This window comes from Ambystoma mexicanum, chromosome 1p (genome assembly GCF_040938575.1).
Source record: "Ambystoma mexicanum isolate Mex_15411 chromosome 1p, UKY_AmexF1_1, whole genome shotgun sequence".
NCBI lineage: Eukaryota > Metazoa > Chordata > Amphibia > Caudata > Ambystomatidae > Ambystoma > Ambystoma mexicanum.
Genome location: NC_090921.1, coordinates 1,068,498,073 through 1,068,519,708, shown reverse-complemented (window position 1 = coordinate 1,068,519,708; position 21,636 = coordinate 1,068,498,073). Strand labels below are relative to the sequence as shown.

The 21,636-nt window shown below is 48.2% G+C and overlaps 1 protein-coding gene across 3 annotated transcripts in view; it reads right to left on the bottom strand.

Moving 5' to 3' along the window:
* Positions 1-21,636, bottom strand: part of ARHGEF11 (Rho guanine nucleotide exchange factor 11) — a 1,841,770-nt gene that overhangs the window by 1,269,877 nt on the left and 550,257 nt on the right. For all 3 annotated transcript variants that reach the window (XM_069604553.1, XM_069604546.1, XM_069604551.1), the window contains exon 5: positions 15,558-15,615. In XM_069604553.1, coding sequence (XP_069460654.1) covers positions 15,558-15,615 — 58 coding nt within the window. The remainder of the gene's footprint in view (positions 1-15,557; positions 15,616-21,636) is intronic.

Here is a 21,636-nt window from a genome sequence, read left to right as displayed (position 1 = left end):
CTCTTCATCGAGGGATTCTTGGCTCCAACGTAGATCTGAAAAATAGCTGCAGGAGGAATCCTCATATCCAAAATCCAAGCAAGTCCAAGCCCACCAATGGCAAGGATCTGCACCATTCAAACAGTCAGTAGTTGTACAATAATGGACTCCGATTTCGGTTTAATTTATGGAGAACAAATGATGTGCTAGCGAAATTGAAACTTACCCCTAAATCTGATAACACACGCAGATTTTGCAAAAAATAGACTAGCCGGAAAATCTGCAACATCTAATAAAAGCATGTCCGATGCTTATAGCCAAGAGGACCTTACACTTGAAAATGTATTTCAAATACCCCAGAAATTTAACACCTGAAATACTATGGCATGAAATATTTAAAACACGACTCACAAAAGTAAAAATTGCTTTCATTAGATATCTTTTATCGTTGAATCTAACCTGATGAAATTAAGTTACATTACATTTTGCTTAGTTGACGGACTTGGACATTTCTAGAATCATCTATATGTGATTTTATATTTTCTGTCATTTTTAAATTACTAAATTTGGACATAGCGATTTCATGCCCATATGAAATAAGATTTGAGATGGTTATACATTTTTGTTTTGTTTTTACAGTGCACCTTGATATGTACTTTAGAGAAACACAGATGATACAAGTAATCAAGATGATGATGAAATTGTGTAATGGTCTTATATGCATGTTTTGTAATCGTTTTGCATTGATTTTATCAGTATGTTTTTTTTTTTTTCGAAATATATTTTTATTGATTTTATACATACACTATATCAAAGTGTGGCAAGTACTTGAAGAGCGCTACAAGCAGCGCAGTCGTGCTTGGCGATGCATGTAATAAACAAAAAACAAACCACAACAACAGGTCAGAGAGATGTTCATGGGGGGAGTCAAGAGGGAAGTGGCGCCATGATAGTCAGTATTAATTAAATGAGGGCGGACAAGGGGAATTGTACATGGTTTGGGATCGGGGCAATGGGCAGAAAGCGGGGATCACCGGCCTACCCGGCCTTCAATGTTTCGTTCCTGGGTTTACGAGCAGGCGAGCAGCTACCCTCGTTGGATCCTCTGCTATGTGCTGTCCCCTTTGCTTTTACTCAGTTTTGTCCATCCATCGTAAGGAGGGAGGTTGTCGGGCCAAGCCTGGGTATTTCTGGGTGTAGTCCAGGAAGGGGGCCCACGTTTGGAGGAATGTGTCTCTGTTCCCGAACCGGAGGGCAGTTATTTTTTCCGCTGCAATTATATCCCAGCATTTCGTCCACCAGATTTGTACTGCCGGGCCCTCTGGGTTTTTCCACAGCCTAGCCACAGAAATCTTAGCGGCCATCAGCAGGTGAGAGCATAGCTCTGCTCTGTGCCCTGAAAGGGGGAATTGGCCCTCCCCGCTTGCTCCCAGTAAAACAATGCCCGGATCCCATGGGATAGTGAGTCCTGTGATCCTGTTGATGTGATCCAGCCCGGATCTCCAGAATTGGGTGGCTTTGGGACATGTCCAAAACAAATGGTAGAGTGTGCCTTTATCTGGACATCCTCTCCAGCACACCAGAGGAATTGTCGGGTTACATTTGTTAAGTGTCTCTGGGGTCCGGTACCACCTGAAACATACCTTAAATGCCCCCTCCTTGTTGGAAACACATTTCGAGCTTCTGTTTGCCCACGCCCAGATGTGGCTCCACTCCTCCAGTTCGATGGGCCTCCCAATGTCTTTCTGCCATATCAGCATGTACAGCTCTTTGCGGGATGGGTCAGTTCTGTCCAAGAGCCTGTAGAGGGTAGAAATTCTGCCCTTTGGTGTGGATCCTGTGAGAGTGAGTTCCAGGGCAGTGAGGTCTCTGCTTCCGAGGCGCTTCATATCCCTACTCGAGAGCCAATGTCGGATCTGGGTATATCTGAATCTTTCGCTTTCCGGCACATTGAATTTCGCCTTGCAGGCCTCAAAGTCAAGGGGGTTTCCCTCCTCATAGAAATCTTGCACTCTCTCCAGCCCTCCATTTCTCCACCTCGTGAAGTTCTTGGGGTTATAGCCCGGGGTGAATTCTGGATTCCTCCAGACCGGGGTGAGTGGACCCGTTGTGCTGCAGAGATTCCACAGGCCCGCCGCCCTCCTCCAGCTCATCACAGTATTTTCGGTTGCCGCCAGGGGTCCCACGTCCTCGCCTGAGCTGGGTTGCTTCAGGTGTGGTAGCGAGTTTATTGGAATTGGGCTCCAGGCCTCTTCCAGCTCCAGCCAGAGGGGCTTTGGGGTGGAGGGAAGCCAAGCGAACGCAAATGAGAGCTGAGCGGCCAGGATATATCTGGCCACCTCGGGCGCTCCCAGTCCACCCAGCGCCCGTCCTCGGAGCATGAGTTTCCATGGGATTCGCAGCTGTTTTCCTTCCCAGATATAACTCCTAATGTTCTTTTGTAGCTTCTGGATCGCCTGCTTCGGAATTGTGGTAGGTATGGCTGCGCACTGGTAAAGTAGTCTAGGAATGAGGTTCATCTTCAGGGCCGCGATTCTCCCGAACCAGGAAATCTCCTGCTCTTGCCAGCGTATAAGGTCATGCTTGAATTCTTTAAGGAGCGCCGGGAAGTTGGCTTTGTATAGTCTACTGAGGGCGTCTGGGAGCTGGACCCCTAGATATGGGAGATTCTTTTTTGCCCAGTGTATGTGGTATTCTTTTTCCAGATCTGACATTAGAGGACCAGGCAGGTTAATGCTTAGCGCTGTTCATTTGGGTAGGTTAACCTTAAATCCCGAGGCTTCCCCAAATTCGAGCAGTTCTTTCCATAGGGCCTTCATGGATTCCCTTGGCTTGATCAGCGTAAGGAGGACATCGTCGGCGTACAGGGTGGCTTTATATATTTGGGCCTTGATTGTCAGGCCTTGGATCCCTGCATTTTGACGTACCCTGTTCGCGAATGGCTCCATGGAGAGGGCGAATACCAGGGGGGAGATGGGGCAACCCTGCCTGGTGCCTCTTGAGATTTTGATTATTTCGGACCTGGACCCATTGATCCTAAGTCTGGTGGAAGGATGTTGGTAGCTCGCTAATGTCCATTTTATGAAATTTCGGCCAAAGCCGAAGTGCAGGAGTGATTTTTGGATGTAGCCCCAATCGAGCATGTCAAAGGCTTTATGCGTGTCGAGGGATAGTACCATCAGTGCCCGCCCCTTCCTGTTGGCTGAATCAATGACATTTATGGTTCTCCTTATATTATCATGGGTGCTGCGGCCAGGGATGAATCCAGTCTGATCCGGATGGATGATGGTTGGGAGCAGGGGAGCCAGCCTGTTCGCGAGGGTTTTGGTGAAAATTTTAGCGTCATAGTTCAGGAGGGTGAATGGTATGCAGGAGGCGCAATGGCTCCGGTCCCTTCCAGGTTTCAATAGCAGCACGGTTAGTGATTCTTCCATCGAGGGGGTGGTCGTTCCAGATGATAGGAACGAGTTGAAGAGGGTTGCCAGGTGGGGTGAGAGGATATATGAAAACTTTTTATAGAATTGTGCTGTGAGCCCATCCGGTACAGGAGTTGAGTTTTTCAATTTAGCCATGACCTCGCTCACTTCTTCTGCCGAGATAGGGACCTCTAGGGCCGTGAGTTGAGGGTGTGGAATGGCCGGCTGTACTCCGGCGAGATATTTGACTTGCGCTGATGCGGCCGTGGGGGTACCCGACATGATACCTCTGTGATAAGCCGTCATGATTTCCATTTTCTCCGTGATAGAGTAGCGAAGAGTCCCTTGCGCCTCCAAGAGGCTATGGATGGAATTTCTTGATAGTAGCTTTTTTAGCTTGTGGACCAGGAGCCGATTTGCTTTGTTACTGTGCACATAATAAAACTCTTTGGTGTATATTAGTGGTCTGGCCGCTTTGTCAGCTAGATGCATTTCTAAGGAACGCTTCGCCCTTTGGAGCACGCAACTCGCTTTCCTGTTCGGGCCTCTTTTAAGGATGCGTTCTGCCTCTTTCACTTCCGCCTCGAGTGCGTCTTGTTGCAGCTTGCGTAGCCGTCTGAGTCGGGCTGTGCAGTCGTTTGCCGTGCCCCTGATGACGGGCTTCATAGCATCCCAGATCATGGCCAGTGATGTGTCTTTGGTGGTGTTTTCCCTGAAGTAGTTCTTGAGGGCTTCTGCCATTTCTGTTCCAATTGCGATATCCGTTAAGATCTGGTCTTGAAGTTTCCATTGCCGCTGAGGCGGCTCAGGGAAGCTCGATACCCTCAGGTTCATTATGACTGGAGCATGATCCGAGATGGCTCTGTGCCCAATTTGGATGGATTTGACACAGGGAATGAGAGCGCTGGAGAGTAACAGGAGGTCGATTCTTGAGTGCCCCAGATGAACATGAGAGAAGAAAGTATAGTCCCTTGTTCCCATGTTGGCCATTTTCCACACATCTATAGTGTCGGTTTCCCTCAGTAATTCTGCCATGGCGAGGGCCTTGCTGAAGTCCTCCGAAGTTGGAGGGAGCGTTTTGTCCAGGTTTGGGTCTGGAGTCAGATTAAAATCGCCCCCAAGGAGTAAGCGACCTTCCGTGAAAGTGACAAGAATGGGAAGGCGATTCCGGAGGAATGTGCTCTGCGCTGTATTTGGGCAGTATATGGCAGCAATGGTGATAGGAAGCTCAACTAAGAGGCCTTTAAGCAGGAGATACCGACCCTCCGGGTCACTCTTGGTGGTTATGTTAGTTAAGGGTAAGTCTCGGCCTAGCAGAATGGCAACCCCTCTCTTCTTGAGATCAGCCGAGGCGAAGAACCTTTTTGTGTAGCGTTGAAAGGCTATGGGGCGTTCGTCGGTCCTGAGGAGGTGACTCTCCTGTAGGCAAATGATGTTGGGTGCCAGTTGGGCGAGCCTGTGTTCCACGGACTTCCTTTTCCAGGGGGAGTTCAAGCCCTGGACGTTCCAGGTCAGGATCGAGAGCTCCCTATTCAGTAGAGACATTGGCGGGTTGGTTCGATGGCTGAATTGCCCTGCCTATTTCGAGTTGTGGAGCTTGAAACCCCCCCACTCCAGTGGGCCAATCCGCTGTTGCCATGGCGATTCCAGACACAATTGAGTACCCTGTCAGCTTGTGTTTTGACCTTCGCTACTCCCTCACCACCAGTCCACTTCCCAACTCCAGCTCCTCCTTTCCCTCTGACCGGGATAAACCAACAAAATTAACTAAAACAAAACCTGAAACAGGAAACAAGTGAAGGTATCCAGACCAGCCTTTTACCAACAGGGCTGTCGGCTGGGCCGTGGCTACCAGCTGTGTTTGAGACCCTGGGGTCTCATGCTGTGATGGTGAAAGTCTTGCAGTTCGAGAGAGATCGCTGCCGGTCACCCCGGCCAGCAAGAATGTTGCGTTGAGCTTCTTTCCGCGGCGGCCCAAGTATTTGTGAGGCTCTGAGTTCAAAGGCTGGGCCCCCTAGAAGAGGGGGGGTGGCCACTATTCTCCGGGGAGGAGGCACTAGAATCCAGGCGGCCGGGGCTCTCAGCGGTTGTTCTTTCCCCTTGCGTGAGGGCCGCGCATCCTACGTCGACCGCACACCCGGGACCAGGGGCAGAGGGACTCCCCGCCAGCTCCCCCGGGCGAGCGATCCGAGCCCCCCGGGGCCTACCCCCTCGCGTCCGGATTCATAAACTCCTCAGCCTCCCGAGGTGAGGGGATTTGCTGAGTCTTTCCCTCCCAGGTGAAGGCGAGGCCCGAAGGAAATCTCCAGCGGTAGGGAATCTTGCGTTCACATAGCCAATCAGCCATGGGTTTAAGAGCTCTTCGTTTGGCCAGGGTTGATGCTGCCAAGTCGTGGAACAAGGCTATCTCCGAATCCCAGAAGTGGATTTGTCCCATGGCTCTGGTCTCCTGCATTATCTCCTCCTTGAGCCTGTAGAAATGGACCCAGACCAAAACGTCGGCCGCCCCACTGGGCCTCTGCCTGGGTCTAGCCCTGTGCACTCTGTCCAGCTCCAGGGGAGGGTGATGTGAGCAGGCGCTCGGACCCAAACCAGTCCCAGGAGGCAGCAAAGCGTCCAGGAGGGGTCAAGGCCCAGTCAAGGTGGTCAGATTTTGCCTCGAAGAGGGGAGATCAATGGGCAGCAACTCGCGGGCCTGTTGAGCGAGATGCGGCAGGTGCCGCCTTACCTTGTGGCAGAAGAAGTCAATCAGCCCCGGGGAAGGTTACCATAAGTTTGATGCAGTGAGATTTGCAGAACAGTGCGGGATAGCAGGAGGAGCACGGGTGACACAGAGGGGTCCCGAGGCACAACACAGGCAAAGGCAGGCAGTCCGGGAAGATGATTATGGAGCACCGCAGTTGGAAGCAACGTGGAAAGGGTGGTAGCAGCCCAAGAGGGCCACCTTGCAGTCGGGGCGGTGACCAGTTCCTTTGGTCCCGCCGCGGGAGATGAGCGCCCTCCCTGGTTGTCACTCTTGACGGCGAGTCCGCCGGAAATCCCGCGGACGATTGTAGGCGCCGGGCCGCTGATGGCAGCTGCAACCCGGTGGGGGAGGGTGGAGGCCGATGGAAGGGATCCCGGCCAACCTCCCCTCCGACGGAAGATCCAGGAGGCTGAAGATGTTGGGAGCCAAGCCTTCCCCAGGCGAGGAGCGCCCGTGTAGTAGTTCCGGGCAGTAGTCTGGAGGCCTCCCGGATCGCCCGGTGCTGTTTTGCCGGCACAGGCGAAGGGTGCCGCGAGAAGACGTCGCGGCTAGGTCGTCCTCCAGGACAGATCAGCTTCTAGGCGGCCTCGGTACCAGAGCGGGGGCCGCCCCCACGGGGGTCGAGAGGCAGGCACCGCTGACTGGTGCGATCGCTCTGGGTGCTGTGGAGCTGGAGCGTAGCACACCGTGTGGGCCAGAGGGAGCAGGGAGGCCCCCGAGGCACGCCGACTCCACCGTTGGCTCCACGAGCTCCGGGGCGAGCCAGGTGGAAGAGGAGCCCCGTAAGATGAGCCCTGCTTCAGGTGATGCAAGTCCCCACGTCTCCATGTCTGGCTGGGCAGAGGGGATGCCTCGAGGAATGCGGCGGGAATCCATCGCTGTGCGTATTAAGCGGTGCGCCTCCGTCTCCCGAGCCCCACTTCAGGTGCTGCAAGTCCCCGCGTCTCCGCGTCCCGCTGGGCAGAGGGGATCCCTCAAGGAAAGCGAAGATGCGTTGCTGTGCGTGTTCAGCGGTGCGCCTCTGTTTCCGACCCCCAAGCCTCAGGATCAGTGCCCGGCCCGGGAGGAGTCCGCCATCTTGCCTCCCGCACTCGCTCCGTCCGAAACAAAGTTTCCCAGTACCGATAGTCTTGAAGGACTGATCAGTTTCCCCTTAACTTTCCCCTTAACATGTGAGCAAAAGGAAAGGGAAACAAAGATTTACAGGACAGGATCAAAAACGGAGCAAAAAGAAGAACAAGTTACTTACCAACTGGTAACGTTCTTTCGATTGGATGTTCCTCCAACGTATTCCACATCTTTGACATGTAATGTCCACAGCTGTGTAGTTCGGAAACTTTGGGCAGAGGGCGTCCTGCGTCGACGGCATCGGGTCGATGTCCCTCGAAGGCACCAGTCGCAAAACTTACACCAACGGCAGCAGTACAGGGATTTTGTTGCAGGCCGCCTAGCCGAAAGAAACACAACCTTTCAGATACCAAGCGTTAAGGTTTAGGGTCCTGAGCTCTGGATGGAGAACCTGACCCCTCCGTCCCCCCCGTCCCAGCACTCACTCCCCCCTCCCCGTTCTCCCCCTCTCCCTCTCGCGAGAGCAGATCCTCCCGGTAGGAAAGAAGGCGTGTGGGGTGGAAGGACATTTCTAGAAGGTCCGGGTACCCCGCTCTCCTACCCCAATCCGGAGCAATGAGGATCATGTGGGATCCGAACCTCCATAACCTCCTTAACAATTGAGGAATGACAGGGACTGGAGGAAACACGTACAGCAGTGGGAATGACCATTCCACTACAAATGCATCTCCTAAGGCTCCTCTCGGGGGAAATGCTCTTGAGCAGAATCTCTTGCACTTCCGGTTGGCACTGGTGGCGAAGAGATCCACTTGTGGGGTTCACCAAAGGGCAAAGATCTCCAGAAGGACTTCCTGAGCCAACTCCCACTCGTGAGAGATCGTGGTCTGCCTGCTTAGAGCGTCCGCCGCCGCATTATCCTCTCCGGCCAGATGAACTGCCAAGAGTGAAATTCCCTGCTGGATTGCTCAGAACCAGAGCTGCATTGCCTCTCTGCACAACGGGAGTGACCCTACCCCCCACTCTTTTTTGTTGAGGTAATGCATGGCCACTGTGTTGTCCGTCATGATCAGGACACTCTTACCCCACACAGACAGCAGAAAAAACTTCAGGGCCAGCCTGATGGCCCTCGGCTCTAAAAGGTTGATGTGGAGTTTTGACTCCGACGGAGACCAACGACCACTGGCGGTCAAGTCTTCGGCATGAGCTCCCCATCCTGTGAGGGACACTTCCGTCACTACAGTCACCTCTGGCCATGGTTGCAAAAGCAGCTCCCCCTTCATCAGATTCCCCTTAATGGCCCACCACAAAAGATCCTGGGAAACCGAGAGTGGAATCTGAACGGGATCCGACATCTTGCCTGAGAACTGCGACAACTGCATCTTGAGAACCCATTGCAGGGATCTCATCCGCAGCCTGGCGTCTTGCACCAGAAAAATGCAGTATGCATGAGGCAGAGCAACCTTAAGAATTCGAAAGCCGGGAAACTCTGGGCATGTTGAAACTTGTCCACCATCTGCATAATGTGATGAGCCCTTACCTTGGGAGGCGAGCACTTCCCCAAGGATGGGTCCAACACAGCCCCGATGTAATGGAGCTGTTGGGAAGGTGTCAGATGTGACTTCTTGAAATTGAGGGAGACGCCCAGCCTGTGGAGGGAGCGGCAGGTGAAACCGAGGTGATCCAATGCTTGCTCAGGAGAATGTGCATGGATCAGCCAGTTGTCCAGGTAGGGAGGTAGGGATAGACTTGAATCCCCCCCATCGCCCAAGATACACTGCCACCACCACCATTCGCTTGGTGAAGACCCTCGGGCGGAGGTCAATCCGAATGGCAGGACCCGAAACCAAGTGCGAGTCGCCAGCCGCAAACCTCAGGTACTTTCTGTGCTTGGGAAGTTGAAGGGCCTGGAGGACTTGCGAAAGAGTGACCATCTTGAACTTGTCCTTCCTGAGAAGTTTGTTCAACCAACTCAAGTCCAACCCCCTGTCTTTAATTGGAATAAAAGAATATGGGGAATACCATTCCTTGTTCCTCTCCGCTACAGGCAGCAGTTCTATAGCGCCTTTCTCCAGCAGGGTCAAGATTTCCTGCACAAGGAGTGGATCTGGAAGCTTCAAAGAGTGATTCCCCGGTGGACTGTCGTGAGGCCACTTTAGGAAGGGAAGGCAGTAGCCGTGGTCTATGTTTTCCAGAACCCAGGCATCTGAAGTAATATCCTGCCATTCTTCGAGATGCTGAGACAGTCTGCCCACAACCAGCGAACCATGGGACATGGCCCCATGACTGTTTTGGAGCGGCTGCGGCAGCGCCTGAAGGCAAAGAGGCAGCTGCCTGAACAGCTTTGGCACCTCTATTTCCCTGACCACCACGGGTACTTTTACGCTGACTCCTTTGACTGGCAGCTTCTCTCGTTCTAGCAAAGGAGGAGCAGTAACGAAAAGAACCTCCCCTCCTCTGCTGTACCCTAGGACGAAAAGGTGGAGGTTGAGGAACAGCTGCGCTTAAAAATTTTGCTGCAGCTTTTGAAGTCTGCGACCTTTCAAGGCTCTCATCAGCCTTGCTGCCAAACAAATGCACGCCATCAAAGGGCATGATCAAAAGATGGGCTTGCACATCTGGGGCAAAACCCGACTCCTGCAACCACGCAAATCTGCGTATAACTGTGCTTGCAGCCAAGGACCGGCTAATGCTGTTGGCCAAGGGATTCACACATGGCATCCTTGCCATCTTGCGCGAGAGCAAGGAATCCATCCCTTTCTTCCCCCTCGGGAACATGCTCAGCCGCTAGAGAAACACAATTCCACAGAGTGTGTGAAAATCTTGCTACGGCACAAGTGGAGTGGGCCAATTTTAGCACCATACTCCCTGCAGAAAACACCTTGCGTGCCCAACCGTCAAAGCGTTTGTCGTCACTATCCGGAGGGATGGTAGGGTCCGCCGCCTGCCTCGAGGTGGCCGTATCCGCCTGAACCACCAAACTCTCGGGAGTGGGGGTGAGATGAAAGGTAGCTGGGGTCGCTATCGGAAGGGTGGTATTTCTTGGTTAACAATTAGTTAACAGCCGGAAGAGATTCCGGTGACTGCCAAGCAGCCGCCACCCTTTTCTGCAAGGTCAGATGAAAAGGTAACACCCGGTCAGAGGACGGACCTTGATCCAAGATGTCTGAGATCATCCTGTACAAAAGCTTCAGGAGGATTGGACCAACCCAGATACTCCGTGACCCTAGCCATGAGCCTCCTGTAGGACTCAGGATGAGCCGGAGGCTCAGGCCTGCCAAATTCCACTTACGGAAAAGTGTTCAACCCACTGGCATCATTAAGAGTTTGCTTCAACTCTTCCAATTGACTGTCCACAGAAAAGACAGGAGCCACATCAGGCTCAACAGGGTCCATATCAAAGTCTGACCCCTCTACCTCCTCATAGATGTCATCCAGAGGGAGATAAAAACCTTGCCTCTGGACAGAAGAGGGTCTGGAGTCCAACACAGGCCTCACAGGCTTGGAAGTAGCCTTCTTTGGAGGATCCACAGTATCGGGGATCTCCACTGGCAAATTTCAGCCAAAAAGTCCCAAAGGCGTCGAGAGCGCCTGACGGCTTGGGCATCGGCAACAGCGCTGATGGCCGGTACGAAGGCAAAGCTTCGACGTCAGTATCCGACGGGCACGGCGACGGAGTCGACGCCGACCTCGAGCCCTTACCAGTTTTCTGAGGTCTCGCTGGAGACGAGGACCGAGACCTGGAAGTATGTCTCTTGAGACGATCCTGAGCCTTGTTCAAACAGGACCTCTAAAGGTTCCCAATGAGTCGCATCGAGGACCCGATCCCAAAGGCATGCGAGCCACAGTACGAGACCGTTGCTTGCAGCCTTCATCCAAAGGCGCGGACGGAACTGTGCCCTGCGGTTCAAAAATCGCTAACATCTGCTCTATAAAGGCAGCCCATTCCTCCAGAGTCTAGGACTTTGTTGGAAAAGCCACTTTCATCGCGGCTCCATCCTCCGAGGAGGACGGGTAAGGCGACCAGTGGCGGCACTTCCTAGAATGCCGAGACGATTAGGATGAATGGCGGGAAACACACTGGGACCGACATCCCCGGGACTCCTCCCGACTCGTAGAATCGCCCCTTCGAGTCGTCGGTGGACATCTCCTTGGACTTAGATTTACAGCAATTACTGAGTTTCGAACCACTACCAACCTGAAGCTTTCCCTTACGCTCCCGCAAGTCCTTAGCAGTCAGCGACTGGCATTTGGAGCAGTCGACTGTGTTGTGACTCTCGTCCAATCACCACAAACAAATGGGATGCGGGTCGTTAATCGACATTTTCAACTTGCAGTCCCGGAAAGTCTTGAAGCCAGACCGCGGAGTCGGAGGGTTCGAAGAAGACGACATATTCACAAGGAATACACGAGGCGCGCCGAGTCTCCGAAGCAAACATGTTTGCAGAAAAAACTGAACTGAAGCTACGGGCTCCGTGCGTCCTATTTATAACATCCAGTGAAGTCGCCCTCGACGGAGGCCTTAGAGGCCATCGACCCGACACCATCGACGCAGTACGCCCTCTACCGAAAAGGTTTCCGACCTACACAGCTGTGGACATTACTTGTCAAAGATGTGGAATACGTTAGAGGACACAATCCATTCGAAAACTATGGAGGAACATTTGCAAAAAGAAAATCTTTCCCAACAACCACCAATATGTAAAAGCGCTCATGGATGCCATTCATGCTCCCTGAAAAATTTGCCATAGTCAAATGTGCTGTCAGCCCTTGGATGATATCAGTTATGGCAATGATTTTTCAGGTAAAACAGCACAATATGTTGCTTTATCAGAAGAGGATTACATGCTCCCAGTTATGGTCAGTCCTGAACCTTCCCCCCCCCTTGTAAAAACCTAGAAAAATTGCCAAAAAGGCTAGAAAAAGTGGCAAAAATGCTAGAAATATGCTCCCTCCAGGCAAAAGGATAATTGGTCTTGAAGGAGCTGTTGATTATACAAAGATTCTCTGTGGCAAAATGACCAAGGTTGATTTATAATACAAAACAATACTAATTTCTCATCTTGTTAAGGTGTACCATGGCCAGGGTCATGTGGGAAAGGAAGGGGTTATTATGTCATTGAAGAAGTCCCGATTTGCCCCAGTATTCTCCAAAGTATTTTAAGGGCTGCATCATCCGCCTCCAGAATAATATGGGCTAAACCATTCCTCCTTTCTTCCTTTGTCGCCCTTTTGTGGGTCTTCAGATCGGTTTTCTCCTGCTGCCCCGCTGCAACAGCTGACAGTATCTCCTTGTAATTCTGGATGTGTTCTCTGGATGAGTGGAGGTACATCCTTGTCGAAAGGTCGATGCTGCACGTTTGTTGAAGACGTTGGTCAGAGATTTTGTGGCCAGGTTTGGTGTACTCGCTAATATTAACAGTGGCCAAAGGTTGCATTTTATAAATAGGGTGAAAACACTCCCGACAGCTGTGAATGTACAGCAATAGTTACATTGTCCATTGAGAGAGAAAATGGGATAATTGGAAAAAGAATTTGAGATAGGACTGAAGTGGCCTAGGAACCTTTCCCTTCCATTATTCAGTATTCAAAATCACTCCTAGCAGAAAAACTGGACTCAGCCCCTACGAAATGTAATGTGGGCGTTCCATGAGGCCTCTCTCATCTCACCTGTAAAATCTTTCAATGTTAGTCTGCACTTGACTGATGACAACCTATTGGAGTATGTAAAGGTTGTTCATATCTTCCATCAGCTTTGTTCACAATCAGGTCAAGGCAACTCTGCCTACAGTAGCAATTATACCTGGCCACTCTCTGCAGCAAGGCGAGTTTGTAATGAAGATCCAACAAAGGAAGTTGGCACTGGCTCCACACTGGAAGAGGCCTTACCAAGTGTTGCTAGTCTCAGCCTCAGCTATATGAATGTACAGCAGTACCCTATGTGGTCAAAGTGACCCACTATAAAAGAGCTGCAGCACCAACCGATTGAGAAAAGAACATTTTGTTTTATGCATCTCAGTTATTGCTGGTCTCAAATCTCTCTTATTGCTCTTCCTCTAAACAAATGCAAAGTTACAACCTCTCAAAAATGGTGACACCCTCCGAGTCTTGGCCGTGGAATAAAAGACTGTCAGCATTCACTGTCAAGGAGGGACCATGTGGGTTTATGGGAAGTTGGTAATGGGGTGTGGATTTGCTAGTAGGTTTTCTCCCAGAACCAGCTATGTGTCCCCGCTGGGTGCTTTTCCTAATTGGATTTCTAATGAGCATTAAATTCATGCCTTAAATACTGAATCACAATGTAATGTAAGTGTCATTTTTATAGCTTCTTCTTCCATTGGCATGGTCTCAAAGTGCTGTAAGTTTCATCTCGGGGGACCGAAGTCCTGGTATGGGAAATTCGTCAGAGGAGTTTAGAATGTTTGTGTGCATTTTAGCCAATACAAAGGTAGGTAGGGGTAGCAAGTCCCTGCTATCTATCCATGTTGAGCTGGCATATGGATGGGTGCTGTGAGGTAGTCTGGATACTATGCAAGAGCATGAGAATTATTGTGTGTGCAGCCAGACCACCTTTTGTCGTGGGGATAGCTGCATTCTTATGGCAGTGGTGCTCTGCAATGTGTCTTAGAGTAGGGTGGGTGGACGTGCCTTCAAGCTATCTTCCATAAGCATGGAGTGTGATATGTTTTTGTGTGTCCTGGCTGGTTTCTAGGTTTCGTAGATGCAGTTTAATTTAAAAGGGGTGATTTTCAAAGCGCAGCTAAATTCTACACAGTGGCTATATTCAAAATACGAGAAAATAAGCTTTGTGGCTTTACTCGAAAATGATGCTAAATATGACAGAAGCTATACTCAGAATGTAGCTAAATATACCCCAGTGGTTAAACTCAAAATGCAGCTAAACACACACAGTGGGTATGCTGAAAAACAGTGCAGATAAATGGTACATAGTGGTTATACTCAAAATGCAGCTTAAAATACCACAGTGGCTATACTCAAAAATGCAGCTAGATGTAACACTGTGGCTATACTCAAATGGACCTAAGTTTATGGTTATGCTCGAACGCAGCTAAGCTTGAATGGGGATGAGTTCTAAGCAAGACTAGATTCCACACAGTTGCTCTACTCAAAAAGTAGCCAAATATGACAGTGCATAGAATAAAAAGGGCAGTTAAATATTAACAGTGGCTATACTCAAATTACAAATAAATGTAATCGTGGCTATACCCAAAAATGCTGTTAAATATCACACAGTGACTATACGAAAGAAAATGCAGCAAAGTAGAACACAGTTGCTATACTCTTGGTTAAAATGGGGTTGAGTTAGAACTGAGGCTACACAGCAGCTATACTCAAAGAATACGTCTAAGTATGATGCACTGGCTATACTAGCTTACCACTGTCCCTAAAACAACCCCGCTCCTAAAATCTACACTGAACTATCCCATGTCTTAGATCTAACATATTGTATTTTGTTTTGTACTCCAGATTGAGAAGAAAAGAGATCTTGAAAACCAGTTACTGGTTCAGCTATGTGATCAATACAACAGTAGCGGTGCGAGAAAGGGGTCATAGCACAAATGAGAGCATTGATATGAATATAGTATCCTTCCCCCAAAGGGTTTCATCACGTGGCTGTACTGGGAAAGTGTAGTATTGAAGATCAGAGTGTAATCTTAGGAAAGGAACGTCATTTCTGAATGGCTGGGGTCCAGAGATCAGTAAATATATGCAGGCAACAGACCTTTACTCTTTCCTGATGCAGGTGACTATACACAGCATAGGAGGTCGTTTGGGCTTTTAATTCGCATGTTAAAGGACTGAGGTTTGAGGGTGAGCCTATTCCCCCCCCCTCTAAACTTAAAGTGAGACTGAGATATGAAACCTTCTTGTTCCAAAATCCTGACTAGGCCAAGGACTTAATGGATTTAATGCCCGACACAGCTCAGGATGACCAAGGTGGTGATAATCGGCAGACAACCCAAAGAGCTGGGGGGAGTACTGATGTCCTGGAAAGGGAATAGCGATTTTGGGAAAGTATTTGTTCCAGGGAGGTTCTGAAAGTGGGGTGGTAAATGTAAATGGTTACTACAAATGACACTGTTTTTGTGGAACTTAAACAAGAGATCACTCTTTAAGGGCGCAATTAAGGGAATGCCAAAACATGTTCATGTGCGATTGCTGCCCAAAGCTTCATTGTTGTTGCCCCACAAACTTGACACAAACCTACAGAGAGTTTGTGCCTTTGTTGATTTGAAGTTATTTTGATTTTTCCATGTGTGTCAATAAATATAGTCAGATCAAACACATACATACAAATCTCAAACCCTTCTGTTGTATAAAACACTCACATTTGATGAGTTTCACCACTTCGAGATGGGAGCTGTTTGTCACCATTGTGCCATTCACCTGTTATGAAGGAAAGATGTATAAGTTATAGAGAAAAGCATGAGGCAGATTGAGTTTGGAGATGCAACATAAAGGGAAAGGGAGCCTTGAAGGAAACAAGAAACCACAGTCACACATGGCATACCAGGGAAGAAAACCACATACAGTAGATTGATGGTGTATAAACACAGAAAGATAGTAGATAAAAACAGATACCAAGATTCATGAATGGCCATAACATAAGGTGCTTAAGGAGAAATAAGAATGCTGACATTCAGATGAATAAGAGTTCAGGTAATGAGAGGGGAGAAAGATTAAGGGAATAGAAAACAGAAGGAAAGGTCTCCACAAAAACAAAGATTAAGTCTGGTAAAACAAAGGCAGAGATGCATTTAGAAACATTACTCACATGAGGACGACTGAGGTAAACAGAACAAGAGCTACGAAGTGAAAGACTGAGAAAGGTGAAGAGAAAGAGGGGAAGGGATGCATAAAGAGGGACAGTAAGAAAAAAAGAACAGGCATTTAAAGAGTATGAACAAAAGAAAAGGAAGGTAGAAGGAAAAGACTAGGGTGATATGAGACGAGGATGAGTGAGAAAGTGGGAGTAAGAATTCAGAAAGAGGGACTGGTAAGATGTAGAGAGAATACGTACAAGAAGCAAAAAGCAGAAGAGGAGAATGGGGTAGAGCAAGAGAAACAGACATTTTAAAAAGTAGAGTAGGCTGAAAGAAAAGCTCAAAAGGAAGATTAAAAAAGAGGGATGAAAGACAGAATGAGCAAAGGAGGGATGGGAGGGAGCGAGATAAACACAAGAAGATAATGAGAATATTCTGTACCCCAGGAAATGTCACCCAAGGCCTGAAAGGTTTTCATTAACTGGCCAGTCAGAAGTCTTAACTTTGAAGACCATGCTTCAAAGAGCCAACATCCCATTGAAGCTGTAGGTGTGATTAATTTGTATGTGATGTTCAATCCTGGGGCCGCACAGCACGAGGAGGGACACCAGCCCAACAGAAAATATGCATCTGCATCTCGCTATACAAGTACTGAAGGTTCACACACTGCCCAGAATACTGCATGCTAGACTGAGATAGGGAAATACCCATTTCGGCTATTGGACAGGCCAACAAGCTAAAAAAGTTAGATCTCAACAAAACCAAAAGCAAATCTTTAAATGCCGAAAAACTGAGATACCGTCAAAACAAAAAGAAACATCACCTTGGTCACTGGAAAACTACCCACTACAGGGCAAGAGACCTAACATTTCACGAGAAATAAACACACACACTATCTAAATCTAATTTTGAAAGAAGCAAAGCAAAGCCATACATAAAAAATTAAAAAGGATGCGATAGCTAAACATTAGTGAGTTCTGTACTCCAAGTGTATAGCGTCATTTTATTCATATTTCCATGATTATCAAGGGAACAGGACCAAACTATGCTGCAGAACACTGGTACAAAAACAAAGCCATGTGGGGCATGTGTAGCCATGCAATCAGCTCTACCGATAAGGAGTGTATCAGCTTCTTTTACTCTGCAAAAATTGGCAAAAAATAGGGAGTAAAAATACTCGCAACAAAAAAATAGGAAAAAAAGACATGCAGAATCTTGCACCCCTGCTTTCACTGTCTCAGATCCATGGTAATGTTTGGACCAGTAGTGCACATAGTACCACAGGAAGAAACTACTATTTGAACTGCCTGATTGGAAGAAATAATTGTGTATCTTTTAATGTGCATTAATAACTAGGTGCAAATAAATATCACAAAAAGTTTCTGTTTTTCAGTTAAAACATTTCTACTTGCTAAAAATGGAAATTGGACTTGCATTTGTACGCCCTAAAAAATCATTTTAATCCCAACTTTAAAAGATACGGAGTAAAACACTCCCAAAACTAATCTGGAGCACTGCATGCAACATTTCTCAGGCATGATCACAACCCAATTTTCAGTCCGATTATCAGCATGGGTATCACTGGCTACTTTTCAATGGGACAAAGAGGATCATATGGGGGTAAAGTGGACTTTGGACTAGATTAGTTAGGATATTTGTCATCAAGTAAAGGCCTGTGATTACCGCTGCATCGATGAGAAACATACAATGGTGCACAGACAGATGGAACATGGATAGATGAGACAACTGCTTATCTGATGTGTCTGTAAAAGTCAGAATTAAGTAAAGACATTTTAAGTTATGATGAAATTTAACCATGTGTCTTCTTACGCACTTACTAACCCCTGGACACTATTACTCTGATGGTCGATTTTTAAAACCCGATGTTAATGCGGAGTTCGGCAGTGAGTTCAGTCTGCCCCAGATTGTGCTTGTGAGAGGAGCTGCAGCCACTGTTTGAATTCTTGCTGGACAATCCTGAATTGGTTGCCACACCTTTAATTCCAAAGGCCACCTTTATAAACCACTGCTGGGCGTGGAACGGAGTTCGGCAGTGAGTTCAGTCTGCTCCAGTCCCCCCCCGGCTCCCGCGCCGGCAAAATGACACGCGGTGCTCCGGTCTTCACTGCTGCTGTCGCTGTCTCTCAGAAACAGTCTGCGCCAGCGTTGTCTGGCCCTCAAACACGGCGCAAAGCGTTGCAGCACCGCCGAAAATTTAACAATGGCGTGGAGTCAGAGGTAAGCAACAACTCAATTCTTGAAATACATGTTGCCTCTTTCGCCAACAGCCCTTCTGCAATACCTACACTAAAATACCTAACAGAGATATTGAACAAGGCAGATCCCGTTGTCCTACAGGACTCTCTTATCACACATGTCCTAAATGAACAAGTAAACCACAAAACTCGACTTCCGGAAATTCAAATTGCTCTACCACGCGGGCTCCCGGAGAAGAAACAAACGTCTTCTGTTTCAGTTCTACCTTCGCCGTCAGTGTACATCGATGCCAGTGAGTCCCCATTTGAGACAACGGATTCCGATCAGCTGACGGTGCAGCTGGTGGCGTTGAAGATGCTGCCGCGACGTGCACCGAGGCTGCTGACACTGTTGGTGTCCCTCGCTCCACTCAGCGCTCGAAAGAAGCCCTTGCTGGCGACCATCTGTTCCACCAGGCTGTGAGTGGGTGCGATGCTCGCATTGCAGTAACCCCGGCAGACCCGGACTGGATGGTCGATCCTGATGTTTTTACAATCCCTCAACTCCTGTGTTCTAATGGGTTGCCTACGACGACACAAAAAACATGGCAAGAAAGGACAACCCCTCTCTGACCCCATTCAACTCGAAAACTAACGTGGAATCGATTGTTGATTTAAGACCCATAAAACGGCCGCACGCCGATGTATCAAGGTCTAATGTCACATCAGCAAAAAAGCTTGCAAGGATCGACTCAAATAATGAATCATTAAACCAAGATGGAATTGTTTCCTCCGGCGCTACGGATGGAAACCCTGCAGCCCTTGCGGCCATTAAGCCAAAAAGCAAGGAGCTGCCTGCACCTGAGCTGGCCGAGAGAGAAGCACGTCTAACTGAAAGACTAAAAGCGGACTTTCTAATGATGCGGGAACGACTCGAAGAGAGTTTCATCCACAAATATGCAAAGGCCTGTGACATGACCAACTTCAACAATAGAATGGGCCTGAACTCTCCACTCTCAAAGACTATTACGCCCCAAAGAAAAACACCCGCTCGAGGTAAAACCGCCAAGGACGACAGAAGGAAAGCAAATTCATGCCCAAAAACAAATTAGGTTCCCAAAGTGAGCACGCAAACTACTAGCGCCTCGGTTGCACATGACAGCAAGTCAGACATAGAATCTAAGAATAAGGCCCATTTATCCACAGCTGCTGGCCTGCAAATTCATAATGTTCTAGCCGCAACATCAATTGCCATGCTACCATTCATGAAATTAATTGTACGAGACAATGCACGACACTCTAAACGATCAGACTTCATTGCTGGCAACAATAAATAGCAAACTGAGTAAGATGGAAACGCTGTCGCAAAATATTACTCAGAGACTTGACTATAAAGCTGACGCCTCACGATGCTGGCAAGCGCGCTTAAGTGGTATTGCCAGCCAAGAATCCAACAACAAAGTTGACCTCATGGAGGCTGTCATAGAATGCACAAAATGGATGCGGCACAACATGACAGCTAGGCATGACAGGAATGACACCGTGGCTAGTTTGACACACAGATCAGCTGAAAAGAAGCTAAAGAGGAAGCCAACGTTGAACTCACATGGAACAACTGACATCTGTAAAGAGCCCCTATTCTCGAGAATGCCACCACGCAAGGAGCAATGAATTCATCTGCCTCCAATACAATGCCACTGAAACAAGTAATATCTACGACTGCCTCAACCATAAAAGAGAGAACAGATTCATTCTGTGCAAAGGAGACAATCTTAGAGCAAGCTTAATGCTAGATGTGGAGAGTGTTCAATTGATTTATGACTCCAAGAAAGTCAACCCAAATGAAAAAAACAAAACCAAACATGAGGGACTCTCAAATACTCCCTGACTCAAGCCTGCAAAACTTGACTATCAAATTAACATTTGGAATATTTCAAGGTGAAGCAAAAACGATAAAAGCCCCAGACAGGCAAAATATTCAATCTGGAGCTCAAGCAAAGGTAAAACCCCCCTAAGTAAGGCTTGAACCAAAGGCAAAGAGACCAAGAAACAATGAGGCAAAAAGATTCATTAGGAATATCTCGACTCCTCCCCCTATCAGCATGTTCAACCGAGTTGAAAAAAAGGGAATCACCTCGAATGAACCGACAAAAGTTATCAAATTGAATATGGTGGCTGTACCACACACAAAGATCGAGAGAAGAGCAAAACGAGGAAGAAGACGCTGAGGGCGACTCCTCGATCGATCTCTGTGATCTCTCAACATATTCTGTCGAAGGCAGTGACGACGAACCAACAGTGATGGACGGCGAAAATACAATCGGTGATAATATTAAGGCAAAGTCAACAGACGTAAAACCTGGAAAGAGGTCACAAAATTTGATTCCAATAAATGTGGAAGTGAGAAATAGAACCATTAAAGGAACTGCCCCAGTAGAGAATGATACGGTGGAGGCAACAACAATTTTCCGAAAAGGCAATAATGTGAGCAACGAACAAACTTTATCTGCAAACCTAAATCCAAAACAAACAATGGCTCAAAAGGCCAAATGTTTACGACAAAATAAAAATACTTTGCATCAGTCGGTTAAACCAACAAAGTCTAAAATCTGGAAACTACAACTTGAGAACATCTTAAACGAACAAAACAATGTGAATTTAAACCATCGTATCATTAAGCTCCTACAGAGTATACACATGCTACGCACAATTGAATCGGACGACATTGCAGTCGTTGAATATAAGTCTGAGGCGCGACTAGACTGGGTTACTCTTCACCTTATGTCGGAACTAATCGCAAAGCAACTTTTCGCCGCTAAAGAGGATCTGATGTTCTTCAGCTTTGATGTACATTATCTAGAGGAAGGCTCCCCTCATCAAATCAGTTCGAAATCAAGCCTGCTTGTTCATCGAAGCGATGAACAAAAACGTGCAGACCTGCGGGATCAGTTGAGAGCGTCTTCCGTGTCCGTTCCAACAGGCATCTCAAGTTCACGTTGGAAATCTCAAGTGCATAAGACAAGTGACCACTAGGATAAGATCAGAGAAAAGACCTCTACCTACCGATTGGCATCTTGGAACACACGAGGATTTGCTTACCTATTCAAAGAAAAATGGCCTAAATTAGATCAATGCATGATTTTATGTCTACAAGAAACCTGGATGCGGGGAAAAACCAGCAAGTGATAGATTTAGAATCCTGTTCAATGCCGCTGGAAAGAACGGGTTTGGTCATCCAGTTGTCGGGCTAATTACGATCATCAAAGACAACTTAAACTGGACAATTGTAAAGGCTGTAAATCCGAACTTATTCACCCAGGCTACCACGTTACAACTCCCTAAGACCACCGACAGTCCCAGGCACCACTTGCTAATAGTCAACGTCTATTGGAATCCAGCGATCTCGCAAAATAAATTAATAACAGCTGTCACTGCATTAATCGACGAGT